General features: G+C 36.1%; 2 protein-coding genes across 2 annotated transcripts; both read left to right on the top strand.

Moving 5' to 3' along the window:
• Positions 1–7,908: 7,908 nt before the first annotated feature.
• Positions 7,909–12,024, top strand: LOC120154129 (protein NRT1/ PTR FAMILY 7.2-like). The gene is made up of 4 exons (XM_039165948.1): positions 7,909–8,015; positions 8,333–8,459; positions 10,052–10,269; positions 10,355–12,024. The coding sequence occupies exons 1-4, from the start codon at positions 7,986–7,988 to the stop codon at positions 11,816–11,818; spliced, it is 1,839 nt and encodes a 612-aa protein (XP_039021879.1). The 5' UTR covers positions 7,909–7,985; the 3' UTR covers positions 11,819–12,024.
• Positions 12,025–12,682: 658 nt separating this feature from the next.
• On the top strand, positions 12,683–16,195 carry LOC120154130 (WD-40 repeat-containing protein MSI1). The gene is made up of 4 exons (XM_039165949.1): positions 12,683–13,684; positions 14,117–14,241; positions 15,465–15,560; positions 15,781–16,195. Exons 1-4 carry the CDS (start codon positions 12,860–12,862, stop codon positions 16,007–16,009), a joined length of 1,275 nt encoding a protein of 424 aa, XP_039021880.1. The 5' UTR covers positions 12,683–12,859; the 3' UTR covers positions 16,010–16,195.
• The last annotated feature ends 1,243 nt before the right edge of the window (positions 16,196–17,438 follow it).

Genomic DNA, 17,438 nt, shown 5'->3' with positions numbered 1-17,438 from the left:
CTAAAAATATTAAAACATTTTATCATATTAAAACTATATGTATAAGTTTGAATTGAAATGTAGATATCTACAACTCTTTTAATTCTCTTGATAAAATGATAAAATTTTTAGATATTGATTAAGTGGGAAACATGCTACAAAAATTGCTATATTTTCTTTGAAGTGTTGAGTAATGCTCAATCCCACATAGTATTGGAAACACTATATGAAAATGTATTTAAGGCTTGTATTTCCCATTTCCTTGTTGAGTGAAAGAGAACAAGGGGGACTCTCGCGCGCCGCCGCCGTCTCGTCTCGGGTCGGGTCGGGTCGTGGTCGTGGTCGTGGTCGTGGTAATACGTGTCTTCGACACGTCCGCGCGGATACTATCTTTTTAGAGAAAATTCTTAAGAAACAAAATCTTTTTTTAATTTACTGTAGACTATCGCAACGCGAAATGGAAAATCGCAACGACACTGTATACTATCGCAACGCGAAATGGAAAATCGCGTTGCGATTTTCAACTATCGCAACGCGATTTTCAACTATCGCAATGCGAAATGCAACGCGAATTTGCGATAGTGGAGATCGCAATGCGAATTAGAGATCGTATTGCGATTTTGTTGGTCATTTTCGCAAATCCAAAAAAAGTTGGTCAAAATCGTATATTATCTGGGATTTTTGGTCACTGAGGTTATTTTCTCTTTAAAAAATGAAACTGTCCAATATTATTAATTTTTTTATTAAGAAACTGTCCAATATTAGAGCGAAGGCCAAACTCACCGAAAAATCTAAAAAAGACGAAATAAAAACTTCACTGAAATAGAAGGATTAAAATATGTATTCAACCTTTTATGTATTGCGGAAGAAGACTATCGGATAGAGCAAAAATGCAATTGATAATTTGAGAAAATAAAAATGAAGATAAAGAAGACACAAAATTTACATGGAAAACCCCTAAATAAAATAGGGTAAAAACCATGGGTAACGGTGCATTTAATTATTTGCACTTTCGGTGGAAGCTTTAAGGACTAATTTATAAATACCCTAAAGTACAATAACTAAAATTGAGATTTTACCATTGCCAAAAAATCAACAAAAAAATAACTCATTTTTCGGTGCATTTAATTATTTGCACTTTCGGTGGAAATGTGCAGCCAATTTGGACTTTGGAATTTCAACAATCTTCCACTTGAAGATTAGATTGGAACAATCATATCTTCACACCATTCTTTCTACCTTTTACCTTCATGTTGCTTACGTTTCTGACAGGCCACAGGAGGATCGACACCAGGTAAATTTATCAGCGTTGATCGCCTTCGTCATAAAATCTGCTATGTTGTCTTTGGTATGGATCTTCTGCATATCTACCATTCCTTCTTCCACCTTTTCACGAATGAAATGGAACTGAACTCGTATGTGCTTTGTCCTTGAATGAAATGCTGGATTCCTTGCTAGATACAAGGCGCTTTGACTGTCACAAAATAGAGAGACATACTCTTGATTGTGCCCAAGCTCCTCCAATAGCATCTTCAACCAAATTGCTTCTTTACTGGCTTGTGTAGCTGCTACATATTCTGCTTCTGTTGTGGATGTAGCCACAACTGACTGCAACTTAGAAACCCAGCTTACAGCTCCATCAGCAACTTTGAACACGTATCCTGTTGTAGATTTGCTTTTATCCAAATCCCCTGCATAGTCAGAATCTACATACCCATTGATTAGTAAGTTTGATCCTCCGTAATATAATGCAACATTTGAGGTCCCTTTGATGTATCTCAGGATCCTCTTTACTGTATTCCAATGCTCTTTTCCTGGATTCGCCATGTATCGACTAACCACTCCCACTGCTTGTGCAATGTCTGGTCTTGTGCATATCATAGCGAACATTAAACTTCCCACTGCTGATGCATACGGCACTCGAGACATCTCCATCCTCTCTTCTTCACTGCTAGGACTCATACTAGAGGATAATTTGAAGTTAATAGAAAGAGGGGTAGAAATTGGCTTACAATCTTGCATGCTGAATCGTGACAAGATCTTCTTCAAGTAATTCTTTTGTGAAAGCCAAATCTTCCTATTACTTATGTCTCGGTGAATTTGTATCCCTAGAATCTTGTTTGCTGATCCCAAGTCCTTCATTTCAAATTCCCTAGCCAGTTGTGCCTTCAATTCTTCAATATGATCTTTGTTGGGTCCTGCAACCAACATGTCATCCATATACAACATCAATATAACAAAATCATTATCACCAGACCTCTTGAAATAAGCACAAGGGTCTGCATTAAGTCTGTTGTATCCAAGGCACATAATGAAGGAATCAAATCTCTTATACCAACACCTCGGCGCCTGCTTTAGACCGTACAGAGATTTGTTCAACCTGCAAACCAAGTTCTTATTTTCTTCTTCTTCAAAACCTTCAGGCTGAAGCATGTAAATCTCTTCTTCAAGATTTCCATGAAGAAAAGTTGTTTTAACATCTAGCTGCTCTAGATGTAAATTCAATGTAGCACACATTGCCAAGACTACTCGAACTGTTGTTAGTCAAACCATAGGAGAAAAAATTTCATTGAAATCAATACCTTCTTTTTGAGCATATCCTTTGACCACCAGTCTTGCACGATACCTCTCAACTTGATCGTCACCATTTCGTTTGATTTTGAAGACCATTTGTTACCGATTGGTTTCCTTCCTTGTGGTAGTGGCACAAGGTCCCATGTATTATTTTTATGAATGGCTTCAATTTCCTCTTGCATCGCCATCATCCACAGTGAAGCATCTGAGTTGTTTATTGCCTCCTGGTATGTTGATGGCTCATCGTCCTCTGTTAAAAGGCAGTATGCAATATTACCTTCTATAACATAATCTGAGTGCCAATTGGGACATCTTCTCACACGATCTGATTGACGAGTTGTTGGAGCTTCAGAACTCACTGGTTCTTGTTCATCATGTGCTGGTTCTGCTTCAGAAGAATCTCCTTGTTCAAACTCTTTTTCCTCATGTATCTGTGTAGTCTCTGACTTTTCAGCACTATCATCGTCTTCTTTTCTTTGTAGTTTATCTTCTACAAAGATAACATTCCTGCTGATGATCACTTTACGGGCAGTGGGATCCCACAAGCAATACCCCTTTACTCCATCAGCATACCCTAAGAATTTGCATTTCCTGGATTTTGGATCCAGCTTTGAGATTTATTGGGAGTTGTACATCACGTACACAATACTTCCAAATATATGGAGGTTTGAATAATCAGCTGGTTTACCAGTCCACATCTCCATTGGTGTCATCAGTTCTATTGCAGTTGATGGAGCTCGATTCACCAAATAATAGGCGGTATTGACTGCTTCTGTCCAGAATGATTTTTCTAGGCCTGCATCCCTCAACATTGCTCTTGTTCTTTCTAACAAGGTTTTGTTCATCCGCTCTGCCACTCCATTTTGTTGAGGAGTGTTCGCCATTGTGAACCGTCTTTTGATGCCTTCTTTCTTGCAAAAGTCATCAAATTCTTCGCTTGTGTATTCTCCTCCATTATCTGTTCTGAAACACTTGATCTTATTTCCAGAATCAAGTTCCACCCGCGCTTTGAAGTTTTTGAAAGTTGAAAACACATCTGACTTCTTCTTAATAGGGTGCACCCAACATCTCCTGGAGTAGTCATCAATAAATGAGACAAAGTATTTTGCTCCACCTAGGGACGTTACTGGTGCTTGCCATACGTCAGAGTGAACCAATTCTAGAACACTTTTGCCTCTAGAATTTGAGGTGTTGAATTTCAACCGGTGCTGCTTACTTGTTATGAAATGCTCACACAAAGTAAGTGATACCTTTGTTAAGCTTGGAAGTAGCTTTTGCTCCACAATGACTTTCATTCCCTGTTCTGACATGTGTCCAAGTTTCTTATGCCATAGCATTGCAGAATCTGAACTACATGAGGCAACAAAGGCTTCTGCTGCTAGCAATGTCTCTCCCTTCAGTATGTACAAGTTTGCAGCTATCTTTTCATCTTTCAGCACCACAAGCGCTCCACGGAATACCTTCATGATTCCTTTTCGTGTTTCAATCTTGCTAGCATTATTATCCAACAATCCGTAGGATAATAAATTTTTCTTCAGACCTTTCACGTGTCGCACATCTCGAACAACTTTAATTGTTCCATCATACATCTTCAATTTGATGGTTCCCACGCCAACGATCTCTAAGGCATGATCATTGCAACTATACACAGATCCTCCTGAGACAGGTTCATAATGATTGAACCATTCTCTTCTTGAGGTCATGTGATATGTTGCTCCCAAATCAATGAGCCATATATCTGAAAATCGTTTTCTTCCTTCCACGGTGGTTGACGCTTCACAACATAGAGCATCTCCATCATCTGAAGTGTTTGCGGTATTGCCTTGTGGATTGGAGTTTTTATTTAGACTCCAACAATCCTTCTTCAAGTGACCCTTCTTTCCACAGTTGTAACACTTTAAATTCTTCTTGCTTCTCAACTTTGATCTACCATGTTTGTGACTGATGCTTTGGCCACGTTCTGTTGATCTCCCTCTCATCGTTGTCATCGTTGTCAACGCTTCTGCTTGTTGCAGATTTACTTGTCTGTCTTCCTTGTTCTTGCGCCGATTTTCTTCTTGTAGAATAGCAGCTGCAACGTTATCGAAGACTAGACTGGTGACATTACTATTTGTCAAGTTGATGATGAGTTGATCATATGAATCCGATAGACTTTGAAGTAGAAGTTCAGCACGTTCTTGTTCTCCTATTTTACAGCTTAAGGATGTAAGCTGAGAAAATAAAGTGTTCAGTGTATTTAAGTGCTCCGTCACTGAAGTAGATTCTGGCATACGGAGAGTGTACAATTTTCTCTTAAGGAAAATTTTATTGTGCAACGATGTGGCCTCGTACAGTTTGGTGAGATGATCCCATAACTCCTTAGCTGTCTTCTTCTCCTCGATACTTGACAATACTTCATCTGCTAATGCTAGATGAAAGTTTTCTATAGCATTTCCGTCCATTTCGATCCATTTGTTGTCGTCTGTGAAATCTACTGGCCTTTCGCTGATAGTTGCTAGACAACCGTCTTTCCTCAGGATGGCCTTCATCTTCAATTTCCACAATGAGAAATTTCTCCCATTGAACTTTTCAATATCAAATTTCATTGCCATTGCTTCGTTTACGGATAGCTCTCACTATTTCACTATCGTGAATAATTCTCTGGAACCTTCAAAGAATGGGTAATAACTTCTTACTTTCTTATGTTGGAGGATCCACCTTTTGGTGGCAACCACAAAGACAATAAGCAGATATTACACACTCTAATCTAGCTCTGATACCAATTGTTGCGGAAGACGACTATCGGATAGATCAAAAATGCAACTGATAATTTGAGAAAATAAAAATGAAGATAAAGAAGATATAAAATTTAAATGAAAACCCCTAAATAAAATAGGGTAAAAACCACGGGCAACAGTAGAAGAATTTCACTACGAGAAAAATAGGAATTACAACCTCTCTCTTTCTACCAAGGAGAAAACAATGATAATTCTCTCTTGATAAAAAGGAGAAAACAACTCTCAAGAAACTCTCTAAATTCTCTCTAGTATTGGAAGAAAGTTAGAATGCTTTGGGATGATTTTGAAGCTAAATGAGCTAGGGTATTTATAGTTGAAGCTTTAAGGACTAATTTATAAATATCCTAAAGTAAAATAACTAAAATTGAGCTTTTACCATTGTCAAAAAATAAACAAAAAACAACCCATTTTTGGTGCATTTAATTATTTGCACTTTCGGTGAAATTGTGCAGTCAATTTGGACTTTGGAATTTCAACATTATGTAATTCGAAACTAAAATCATTAATTAGGTAGGTTTTTATAATTCCTTTCCTTTATTTTAAAATTAACATCAGCAATTAGCTAGGCCTAGGGGAACGAAACATCTTAACTGAAAATATATATTTATAATAATTAATTCAATAAATAATCACATGTGAAATAATAAAATATTTGGATTTTGTATTTGATTCTTAAATAACGATTTTAAATTATTTTAGTTAAATATTATATAAAAATAACATACAAATGGTTTTATAATGAAACTAATTATTATTTAAATTAAGTTGATACGAAATTGACATATTACGTCTTGATCAAAGAAAGATTGTGTAATAATATAAATCGGAGATACTGGTATATAGGTTAGTTACATGCGTCATCTCCTCTATTAGGCAGAAACTATTAAATAACAACAATGCCTCCGCCAGTTCAGCCTGCACCAGAAACAATTGTTGATTATTATTAACATCTTTAGTGTGAATCTGCCTTGAACAGTAGCTCAGCTGTGTTTTGAGGAGTTTCCAGTTTTCTTGCAAAAATTGAGGATGAATATTATTACAAATGTTACCTATTTAGGTGTCGAGGCTGTCTACGACGTTAATTTTCCCTTTAAGTGAAGTCTATCACAATATGGTGATTTTTGATTTTGATTTTTTAGAAAATATTAAAAATATTATGATATTTACCTAAAAAAACTAACTTTTCTTATATTATAAAACACCCTCAAAATTCTAAATCCTAACCTTAATCTGTCGTCGCCGCCCTTTCTCGCCACGACCACCACCACCGACATAGTCCCTACTATTCTCCTACTCATACGTTGTCGTAGTTTCCGTCAATTAGTTGTCAGAATCATGTGGAATCGAGATTTTCATCTTAGGGTTCGCGTGATATAAAACATTGATTCGTCATAGATCAACCATCGATCGAACCATTTCATGGGGGGTTTCGGTCGCTGGGGAGAGAGGAGGTCAGGTGGAGCTTCATCGACAGCAAAAGGTGGTGGTCGATGTAAGTTTAGGGGTTGAAATGAAAGTTTTCAAAGTTTTATGTTTTCTTATATATATATATATATATATAATTTTTAAATAAATTTTTTAAAATTATCAAGTTGTGACACGTGTTACTTAACGGAGAAATTAACACCGTTGACGGTCCGAACATCTAAATGGGTAATGTTTATAATATTAGGCACCGGATAAGTTAAAAAATAGTTTAGACACCTATTTGGAAAAATAGATAATTTGGACACATATTTTGATATTAAGCCAATATAATTTTATATAGGTTTAGAATGTTAATATTGGTCCAAATTCCCAACTAATGTGGCTTTGCCTTTGCTCAATAATTTCCCAGATAATCTGGCCGCGAACTTGAACGAAGGGCTGCTGCCAATTGTCTGAGAGGAAAAGAAGTTGAACCCAACTAATGATTTGTTTGGTGGTTCATTGACTGATGAGTCCGCAAACACCATCGTAAGCCATCACAGTGTCCCTACAGACAGTATATGATTCATGGGAAGTGCGAAACTCCATGTTTCTAACACGTCAACGTCATGACAGCTAAGTCCCTTCGGCACTATATTCGTGAATGGCTGACGCCTTTCTGGTCTTTGTTGGATGCTGAACCTCATCGAACCTCATCCTCTGTATCCAACACTATGACGCCTCTTTTTGACTTTTACAATTTTGCCGAGGCTCTTTTACTTTGTTTATTGATAATACCCACTACTATATTTTACATATATAATTATTCAAATTCAAATTAAGTTAAAGTTTTTCTTAAAAAAGAATTAAATCAAATGTAAATATTTTTAAATGGGATCGTACTCATTTTTTCCTCATTGGATATAAGATCTTCTTTCAACTTATCAAGCCCTCGTTGCTTCTTACGCTTTCAGCTTTCCTTTTTCATGGCTCAACTCTTTTGCCATTTTCCCCATATACACGTGGGCCATCCATGTTGTTCACCCCATGAAATTTGAGCCGTCCATTAAATGCAGATATCCTCTATATATACCCTGCGATCCAAGCCTGCAACACCCACTGCTTCAAACACTTTCTCCCTTCTGCTCCCTGCAAAAAATAAAAAAACACACACAATCACACACACACACTTCCCCCTTATTCTCTTCTTCTTCACCATTTTCATCTTGTGAGCTTGCAAACTTATCAATGGCTTGTCTAAATAGTATTTGCAAAGAGGTTGGTGATTTTATATTTCTATTATTATTTTTTGAAAAGAAAGTTCACGTTAATGTAGAACCAGACGAGCTTTTATTAACATTAACCCATTTCACGTGAGAGCTCCAGCTTCTTCTGATAATGTCATAGCATGAAATGGATAGTCTACTACTTGTACAGTAATGCTCTGAGAACACTGGTGAAGCTGTTAACTGTTAAATGTAATATTTTCACGAGATTTTGTGTTATTTTCCCCAACAGTGGTTTTATTTTTATAATAATATTCTTAAAATTTGAAATAGAGTTAATTAAGCTGAACCTGTGTATGATATGATCAGGTGAGTGATGAAAAAGGGAACACAAAGAAGGAAGAGGTTTACACCTTAGACGGAGCTGTGGACCGACATGGTAAACCTGCTATTGGAAGCAAAACTGGAAGTTGGGTTGCCGGAATCCTACTACTTGGTATATATATCTCCGTACTCAATTATATTTTTTTTCCTTTTGAAATTCCATAATTCTAATTAAATCACTTAAGGTATGTTTGCTTAACTTAAAATATTTTCGGGAAAATATTTTTCCTTATTTTTTAGTGTTTGGTTGACGGAAAACTGATTGGTCAACGTAAAATATTTTTTTGATCAATAAAATTTCCTTTGTGTTTTATGAAAAATGACTTACAGTCTGATTTTACACAAGTCATTTTCTAAACTTTTCAACTCAAAGAATAAATATCCAAAATAATTTTATTTTATAAATTTAATATCATTTTATCAAAATATTAATTATTAAAATATTTAAAATACATTTATTAATATTTATAATAATATAATATTATATTTTTAATAAATATTATATTACATTTTAATAATATATCATTAAATTATTAATAATGAATAATATTATTTATGTATTTAATCTTAATAAAATAATCTAATAATATTTTAATAAATATATTTAAAATATATTAATTAATACTTTTTAAATATAATATAATACTTTTATTTTAATAATTAATCAATATAATTTATAAAATTTGTATTTCAATAAAATATACTAATATTAAAATTTTATTAATAAAATTATAAAAATAATATTTTATTAATAATAAATAAATTTTATAATATTTTAAAAAATAATAATAATTTTATGAAAAATAATATTTTTATTATATTTAATATTTATAATAAATAATTTTAAAAAAGTTAACCAGTGGAAATCGATTTATATAACCTCTTCCAACCATCGTAAAACTTTTTTTTCTTTCAGAAAATGTAATATATTTTACGGAAAACATTTTCCAAAAATTATTTTAAGTGAAAGAAACGGAACCTTAATTACATTGTTTTCATTTATCAAACTAGATTCATTAGACATTAATTAGCGTTCACAAATTGTACATATTTTGTACTTACACGTAAAATAGTCGCATAGATGATAATAATAAGGTTAAAATGTACTACTGGTCCGTATACTTTGATATAGTTCGAGATTTGGTCATATACTTAAAAAGCTATAATAAATTCTTATATTTTTCGATTTACAAATTATGGTTCAACCGTTTACATTTTTAAGTTGAAAAACATTTAGAAGATACAAATGATATTAATAATTGAACTATGATTTTTAACTAAGAAATTCAAAACCGAGTTTTAAATTATAATAATTAAATATTAATTTTTTTATGAAATATGGGGACTTCTGTATATTTTCACCAAAGAATAATAATTAAGCGAAATTATTGTCCAATATTTTTTTTCTTAAAAAGGTAAATTATTGTATAAATTAATTAAGCTAAACTCGAACTCAGGTTTCTTATGTTAGAATGCAGAATGTTTTCGTTTTGTGTAGTGAACAAAGTAAAATTGAACAAGAAAGTTGCACTTGTTTCTTGTGTGGTGTTACCACTTTTTCTGAGCAAAAGTTAATTAATGTTGACCTTTTTCCCCCCTCCAATTTGCAACTTGGGTTACTTTGTGCAAGTTTATCCAAGATTCTTTTTTTAAAAAACATATATGATTCTTTCAATTAATTCAAACTATACGATGTTTAATCAGTTAATCAAGGGCTGGCAACACTGGCATTCTTTGGAGTCGGGGTCAACCTGGTGTTATTCTTAACCAGGGTGCTAGGCCAAGACAACGCAGATGCTGCAAACAACGTCAGCAAATGGACCGGAACCGTCTACATTTTCTCTTTGCTCGGAGCCTTCCTCAGTGACTCTTACTGGGGAAGGTACAAAACTTGTGCCATTTTCCAAGCCATCTTCGTTGTTGTAAGTTACAAACAAGATCATCTTCTTTCTCATGGAAACTTTGTTTTCAATCGATATCAATGCAAGTTTGTTGATTATGATACAGGGTTTGGTGTTGTTATCGGTTTCATCCTCTGCATTCCTACTGAAGCCCAGTGGGTGCGGTGATGAAGAAACTCCATGTGGATCTCACTCCACTTTCCACATAATTTTCTTCTACCTTGCTATATACCTCGTGGCTCTCGGGAATGGTGGTTACCAGCCTACCATCGCCACCTTTGGAGCCGATCAGTTCGACGAGGAAGACCCTAAAGAAGGTCACTCGAAGATCGCCTTCTTTAGTTTCTTCTATTTGGCTTTGAACCTCGGCTCACTCTTTTCCAACACCGTACTGGGCTATTTCGAGGATCAAGGCATGTGGACACTCGGATTCTGGGCGTCTGCCGGTTCTGCGTTTTTGGCATTGGTCTTGTTTCTGATCGGGACACCCAGGTATAGGCATTTCAAGCCCAAGGGAAACCCTCTCTCAAGGTTTTGCCAAGTTGTGGTTGCTGCGACGAGGAAATGGAAGGCTCAGATTACTCTCGGGGAAGATCATTTGTTTGAAATGGACAAGAATGAATCCGCCATTAATGGTGACAGAAGGATACTCCACACAGAAGGTTTCAGGTTTTTGGATAGAGCAGCAATCATGACACCCAAGGATTATGCAAACAAAGAGAAAAACGTCGAGGGTCGCAATCCATGGCGTCTCTGCACAATAACACAAGTTGAGGAAGTAAAGTGCATACTTAGACTACTCCCGATTTGGCTGTGCACCATCCTTTACTCTGTGGTCTTCACTCAAATGGCGTCGCTCTTTGTCGAACAAGGAGACGCCATGAATACCAAGATTTCAAACTTCGACATCCCGGCAGCCAGCATTTCGAGCTTCGACATACTCAGCGTGGCGACATTCATATTCATTTACAGGCGAATTCTAGACCCCATTGTCGCGAAAATAAAGACGGACCCGAAGGGACTCACCGAGCTTCAAAGAATGGGGATCGGGCTCGTTATAGCTGTACTAGCAATGGTAGCAGCTGGAGTCGTGGAGGTTTTCCGATTAAAATACGTAAACAAAGATTGCCCGAACTGCGACCACGCGAGCTCTTTGAGCATATTCTGGCAAATCCCTCAGTACATGCTTATAGGAGCCTCGGAGGTGTTCATGTACGTCGGCCAATTAGAGTTCTTCAACGCGCAGGCACCGGATGGTTTGAAGAGCTTCGGCAGTGCACTGTGTATGACATCGATATCACTGGGAAATTACGTGAGTAGTTTGCTTGTGACGATGGTGATGAAAATATCCACAAGAGACAACATGCCTGGATGGATCCCAGGAAACCTCAACAAAGGTCATCTGGACCTCTTCTTTTTCCTGTTAGCCGCTTTGACGACCGCCGACCTCGTGATCTACATCATGTGTGCCAAGTGGTATAGGTACATGAAGTTCGATGGACGGAGTAGTGGGGAAGATGATAGTAACAACAAGAACTTGCAGGCATCCGAAGCAGAGCTTAGAGTATAAGATTTTATACAGTGAGTAAATAAATAAGCTCAAGTGGGTTCTGCGATGAAACTAGGAGGAGATATAGATGCCATCTGATTGGGATGGCATTTCTCTTTTGTCCATGTCGAGCTAAGCATTTGAGTGTTAATCTTACAAATTAAGTAAACTTCATTGCTTTGATCAATTTCATTATCTTCGGCACCCACCTGCCCGTACATTTTATTTACTGTATTCATATTGTAATTTTAAGGAGTATTTAAATAAAATTTATATTGATCAATAAACACAGCCTTCCCGCAATTTATAAATCAAAATCATGGGTTAAGCAAGATATGAACATCCATTATTCATATATTATATATATCACTGTAAATAAAAAATTTGACAAATACGAACTAATAAGACTTTATGAAGGAAGGATATTTTGCCCCTGATACCGTGGCCTTGAGGGTAATATTGGAAGAAACACTGGAATTGAGTTTTTCCATTGGACCCTTAGGGGTCTATTGGAAAAAAAATTAAACCGAAAAAGCTCCCCACACATTTGTGGGCTTCTCAAAGACGGCCCTAATAGATATTGCCGAAAGCTGTTATCTTCTACTCTGTCAGTTCTTGCCAAAAGCCCTATTGATAACTTTTTACGTAGTTTTCTAATTAGCATTTTTTACTTTTATATATGTATTTTTAATATTATATTAATTAATTATTATAGTAAAGAATATTATTTAACATTCAAGATAAATTAAATTCGAGTTGAAAACAAATTCAAATATTTAAATTTTAAATAAAACTGGGTTGAAAGAGAGAACGAATTGGGTTGACGCAAGGAAAATCGACCCGCCTATTGCCATCCCTATATAAAGCAGTTCCACTGCCTGCCGGTTTAGGGTCTGGATAAGTGAAATCCATTCGCTCCATTGGAGACCTTTGTAGTAAGATTTGGGTCCCCAGACTAACCCTTTGCGGGAACTGGGAAAAGGAAGATAAAAAGAAGGGGGGAAATAAAAATTAAAACCCCTAAATCTAAAACCAGCAAACAGCAATTCCAAAAATTGAGAGATGGGGAAAGACGAAGAGGAGATGCGTGGCGAGATCGAGGAGAGGCTGATCAACGAAGAGTACAAAATTTGGAAAAAGAACACTCCTTTCCTCTACGATCTCGTCATTACCCACGCCCTCGAGTGGCCCTCTCTCACCGTCGAATGGCTCCCCGACCGCGACGAGCCTCCCGGCAAGGATTATTCCGTTCAGAAGATGATCCTGGGAACTCACACCTCCGAGAACGAGCCCAATTACCTCATGCTGGCTCAGGTCCAGCTTCCCCTCCAGGATTCGGAGAACGATGCTCGCCAATACGACCACGACCGGTCTGACCTAGGCGGTTTTGGATGCGCCAGCGGCAAGGTCCAGATTATTCAGCAGATTAATCACGAGGGGGAGGTCAATAGGGCTCGTTATATGCCGCAGAATCCTTTCATTATAGCCACTAAGACGGTCAGCGCTGAGGTTTTTGTATTTGATTACAGTAAGCATCCTTCGAAGCCGCCTTTGGATGGTGCTTGCAGTCCCGATTTGAGGCTTAGGGGTCACAGCACGGAGGGGTATGGGCTGTCTTGGAGTAAGTTCAAGCAAGGCCATTTGCTTAGTGGCTCGGATGATGCTCAGATTTGTCTATGGGATATCAATGCCACTCCCAAGAACAAGGCTCTCGATGCTATTCAGATCTTCAAGGTTCACGAGGGTGTTGTCGAAGATGTTGCTTGGCATCTCAGGCACGAGTATTTGTTTGGTTCCGTTGGGGATGACCAATACCTGCTTATCTGGGACCTGCGAACCCCATCAGTCACCAAACCCATCCAGTCCGTAGTTGCTCATCAGAGTGAGGTGCTTATCAATCGATTTTCTCATTTGTTTTATCCTATGCCTTAATTTGTGTATTTATGACAAAAAATATCAAGCTCTTCTGATAAACGAGTGGGAGAATTCGCTGATTTCATTTATTTCTATCTTAGTTAGGCTGAATATTACTTGGGATTTAGGAAACTCACTCAATGAAGAGATGGAAAGTGACCAAAACAACATATGGATTGGACTAAAATAGTATTTTCTTGTTTCATTTATATCTCTTAGTTTACTATCATTTTTCCGTGCCTTCAATTTTTGTGCTGAATCTTTAGGCATAATACTCTGATGAATAGAGTCGAACTTTAGTTTATGTCTGCTCTGATTGGAAATGCTTGTAAGTTGACAATTTCAATACTAAATTGCAAGTTTGGCACACTCTTTTGTTTGATGTTGTTATTTTCATGTCATCAGGTTAATTGCTTAGCTTTCAATCCCTTCAATGAGTGGGTTGTGGCAACTGGTTCTACTGATAAAACGGTTAAGTTATTTGATCTTCGCAAGATCAGTACTGCACTCCACACCTTTGATAGCCACAAGTAAGAAATTCTTCTTGAGGCATACTTTGATTACTTTTAGGCCCCGTTTGGTTAAAGGAATGTTGTATTATAGGGAGAATGGAATTCTCATTCCCCGTTTGATTGGCCGGTAATCCCATTCTCGATAATCTTTTATTACCAACATTGGATTTTTTGGGTATATTATTGGGAATGTGATTATCCCTTTCCCTTAGGTATTGTTGGATTACCGGCGTTTTGGATTAAAATGCCCTTAAATTTATCCTTAAACTATTTTAGATTTACAAAAAAAAATCTATAATTAAAATTTTATATTAAGTTCAGGGGTTAAAATAAAATTTTGTCATTTCATTAAACTTATTAAATTATATAAATTTTATGAATTTAATTTTTTTAAAGAAAATATATAAATTAATTATAGTAATATTATAGTAGAATTTAACTTGTTAAAACAACAAATATATAATATAAAGACAATTTGGTCAAATATACGTTCCAATAATTTTTTATTCCTTTAACCAAATACGATAATCTTACATTCCTGTTAAACCAACCAAACACAAAATACAATATTCTCAGTAATTTTATTCCCTGGTAATCTTTTATTACCAGTGGTAATCTTACATTCCGTAAACCAAACGCACTCTTAGGAGTGTTTAAACAGGTAATTCGGTTAACCAACTGAACCGAATTACCCAAATTCCAGTAACCGAATTTTTTTCCGTGTTAATGGTTAACCGAACCAAATTTTTTCTAAAAAATTTAACCGAATTGAACTAAGCTCGGTTAATTCGGTAAAAACAGAGTTCAAACACCCCTAAAGCTAAATAATATATATAATATATTAAATATTTAATAATTTCGGTTAATTAATTGATTTTGAACTGAATTAACCAAAACCGAAATTTTAAAAAAACCATTAACTTTTAACAGACCGAAATTTCGGTTCGGTCGGTTCGATTTTAACATAACAGTGAACACCCCTAATTACTTTTGTGGATTCATGAAATATTCCTATTTATTCTTTTTGGATACGTAATGAAATTATTATTATGTTTAAAACTAGATGTCCAAATGTTGAAGCTAGTATTCATGAATGTCGGCTACATTACATATAGCTATAAAGCTAGTCTGAGTGGTGAATATATGGATCAACCGTCTTTAATGGGATTATTATTGTGGAACTCTTGAAGATGTTTTAAATAACTAGTCATGAAGTTAAAGTTTGTAACGATTTGAAACAGAGAAGAAGTTTTCCAAGTTGGGTGGAATCCTAAAAATGAAACAATCTTAGCATCCTGCTGTCTTGGTAGAAGGCTCATGGTTTGGGATCTTAGCAGGTGAGTAACTCTTTGCCAAGTGATGTTTGGTTTTCCAAGTCTGTTGATCTTTTCTAAGTTTTAAGAAAAGTGATAAAAAGGAAAGGATTTGTATGACAATACATTGATGTCAACTTTTGCTCAAAAAGATCGATTGGATCACGTAGCTAATCTTCTTTTGATGCATCTACATTCTAAAACCTCGTTCACATTGATAATATGTTATTTGAATCTTATTCAGGATTGATGAAGAACAGACACCAGAGGATGCCGAAGATGGTCCACCTGAGTTGCTCTTCATTCATGGTGGTCACACCAGTAAAATATCGGATTTTTCATGGAACCCATGTGAAGATTGGGTTATTGCTAGTGTAGCGGAAGATAACATCCTTCAAATATGGCAGATGGCAGAGAATATTTACCACGATGAGGATGATGTACCGGGAGATGAATCTGCCAAAGGTTCATAAATGTATTTTTCTCCCCTGTTAGTGGGTCGGAGAACCAACCGGGATAGCCTGGGAGGTTGACAACTTTAGGAGTAAATTTAGCTTGTTTTCATATGTTTTACAGTTCTGTTCTCAACTCTTTCTTAACTCCGACTGAATTGATGTTTGATCTCATGTGTTACTGATATTTAATACATGTCTTGTATTTTACTATTTAATAGCATCAGTATTTCGCTAATCTCCCCACCTGGATATGCGGTTATAAAAAAACAAAAGGACTTGGAAGATTGAAGTGCCCTCAAGAAGAGAGATGAAAGCTTGTTTAATTAACAAGTGACAGCGTGAGAGAGAAGGGTGCCACTACATAATTCCAAAGCATAAAACCGCCCTTTCCTGTTCCCAACATCTGGCTAATGGAGCCTTGACAATAAACTATCTTTAACCATTTGCTATATCACCACACACGTACATATTGTATGAATTTGTAGTTATGTTCATTGCTCGGGGATTGGCATACTGCAGGAGAAGAGTGAAGTGTCCGACTCCACCATGCCTGCTCTGCTTTTACAACAGGCGGGCAACAAAATATTCCTTATCACAATGAGGGATGCTTTCAATCCCTATCCTTTCAACCCTGGAGGAATTGAATTAAAGTAGCTTGGTTTAGGTTAAGGTTATGTTAGATCGTTAGGTAGATTCCATCATGATCGTATCAGCAACACTGTAGCCAATCAGGTCAGGGAATAAAACATAGAATACCAGCCTGCTCATTTTCAGTAATTTCATTCCTACGAGGGAAACTCACTTTCAAGTTAAAAATTTAATAATTCATAGTCAACATAAGCACATGATGCTATGTTATCCTTACTCATAATGTATGTTTTTTTATTTTATTAATATGAGGTAAGTACAAGACAATGTTTGTTCTAACATAACTCTCAATTATTTGACATTGAGATCTCATAATGTATGTTGAATACATATATATGTCAAATTAGGTATTAGAGGATTCGTACATCGTACTAATCCCCATATACGTGTTTAACACAAGTGAAGATGACGAGCGCCATGTGCTGTCAGATAAATAGCATTTTTTTCTCGAATAAATAAGCTAGAAACATAGTATAGAGAAGAAAGAGTCGATCAGTAGGGACTTTGGAGATTATGATGTAGGAAGGTTTTTTATTCTAATTTTAAAGGAGAATTTTTTGGCTCATCGAAGGAGGCCCCAATTTCAGCTAGGGTTCAACAGAATCTTAAAGCTACGGTCTGAAGCTTTTCCATTCATCATGAATTGCACACTGACTATAAAACAAATCTGGCAGGAAATTAGAATGAATGGGGAAAAAGTCATATGGCAATCCTTGATTTGGTTCCCGCATCATATTCCGAAACATAGTATAATAGCATGGATGGCTCTCCTTGATCGTCTCCCAACACGGGATCGACT

The sequence above is a fragment of the Hibiscus syriacus genome, unplaced genomic scaffold (assembly GCF_006381635.1).
Source record: "Hibiscus syriacus cultivar Baekdansim isolate YM2019G1 unplaced genomic scaffold, ASM638163v2 tig00111105_pilon, whole genome shotgun sequence".
Taxonomy (NCBI): domain Eukaryota; kingdom Viridiplantae; phylum Streptophyta; class Magnoliopsida; order Malvales; family Malvaceae; genus Hibiscus; species Hibiscus syriacus.
Note: the sequence above shows the minus strand (reverse complement) of the source record. Positions and strands in the feature narration are given on the sequence as shown.

Coding starts and splice junctions, on each gene's coding strand:
- LOC120154129 (XM_039165948.1), top strand. CDS start 7,986: ATGGCTTGTCTAAATAGTATTTGCAAAGAG. Junction 8,016..8,332: donor TAAATAGTATTTGCAAAGAG/GTTGGTGATTTT, acceptor TGATATGATCAG/GTGAGTGATGAAAAAGGGAA. Junction 8,460..10,051: donor TGCCGGAATCCTACTACTTG/GTATATATATCT, acceptor ATGTTTAATCAG/TTAATCAAGGGCTGGCAACA.
- LOC120154130 (XM_039165949.1), top strand. CDS start 12,860: ATGGGGAAAGACGAAGAGGAGATGCGTGGCGAGATCGAGGAGAGGCTG. Junction 13,685..14,116: donor TAGTTGCTCATCAGAGTGAG/GTGCTTATCAAT, acceptor TCATGTCATCAG/GTTAATTGCTTAGCTTTCAA. Junction 15,561..15,780: donor ATGGTTTGGGATCTTAGCAG/GTGAGTAACTCT, acceptor AATCTTATTCAG/GATTGATGAAGAACAGACAC.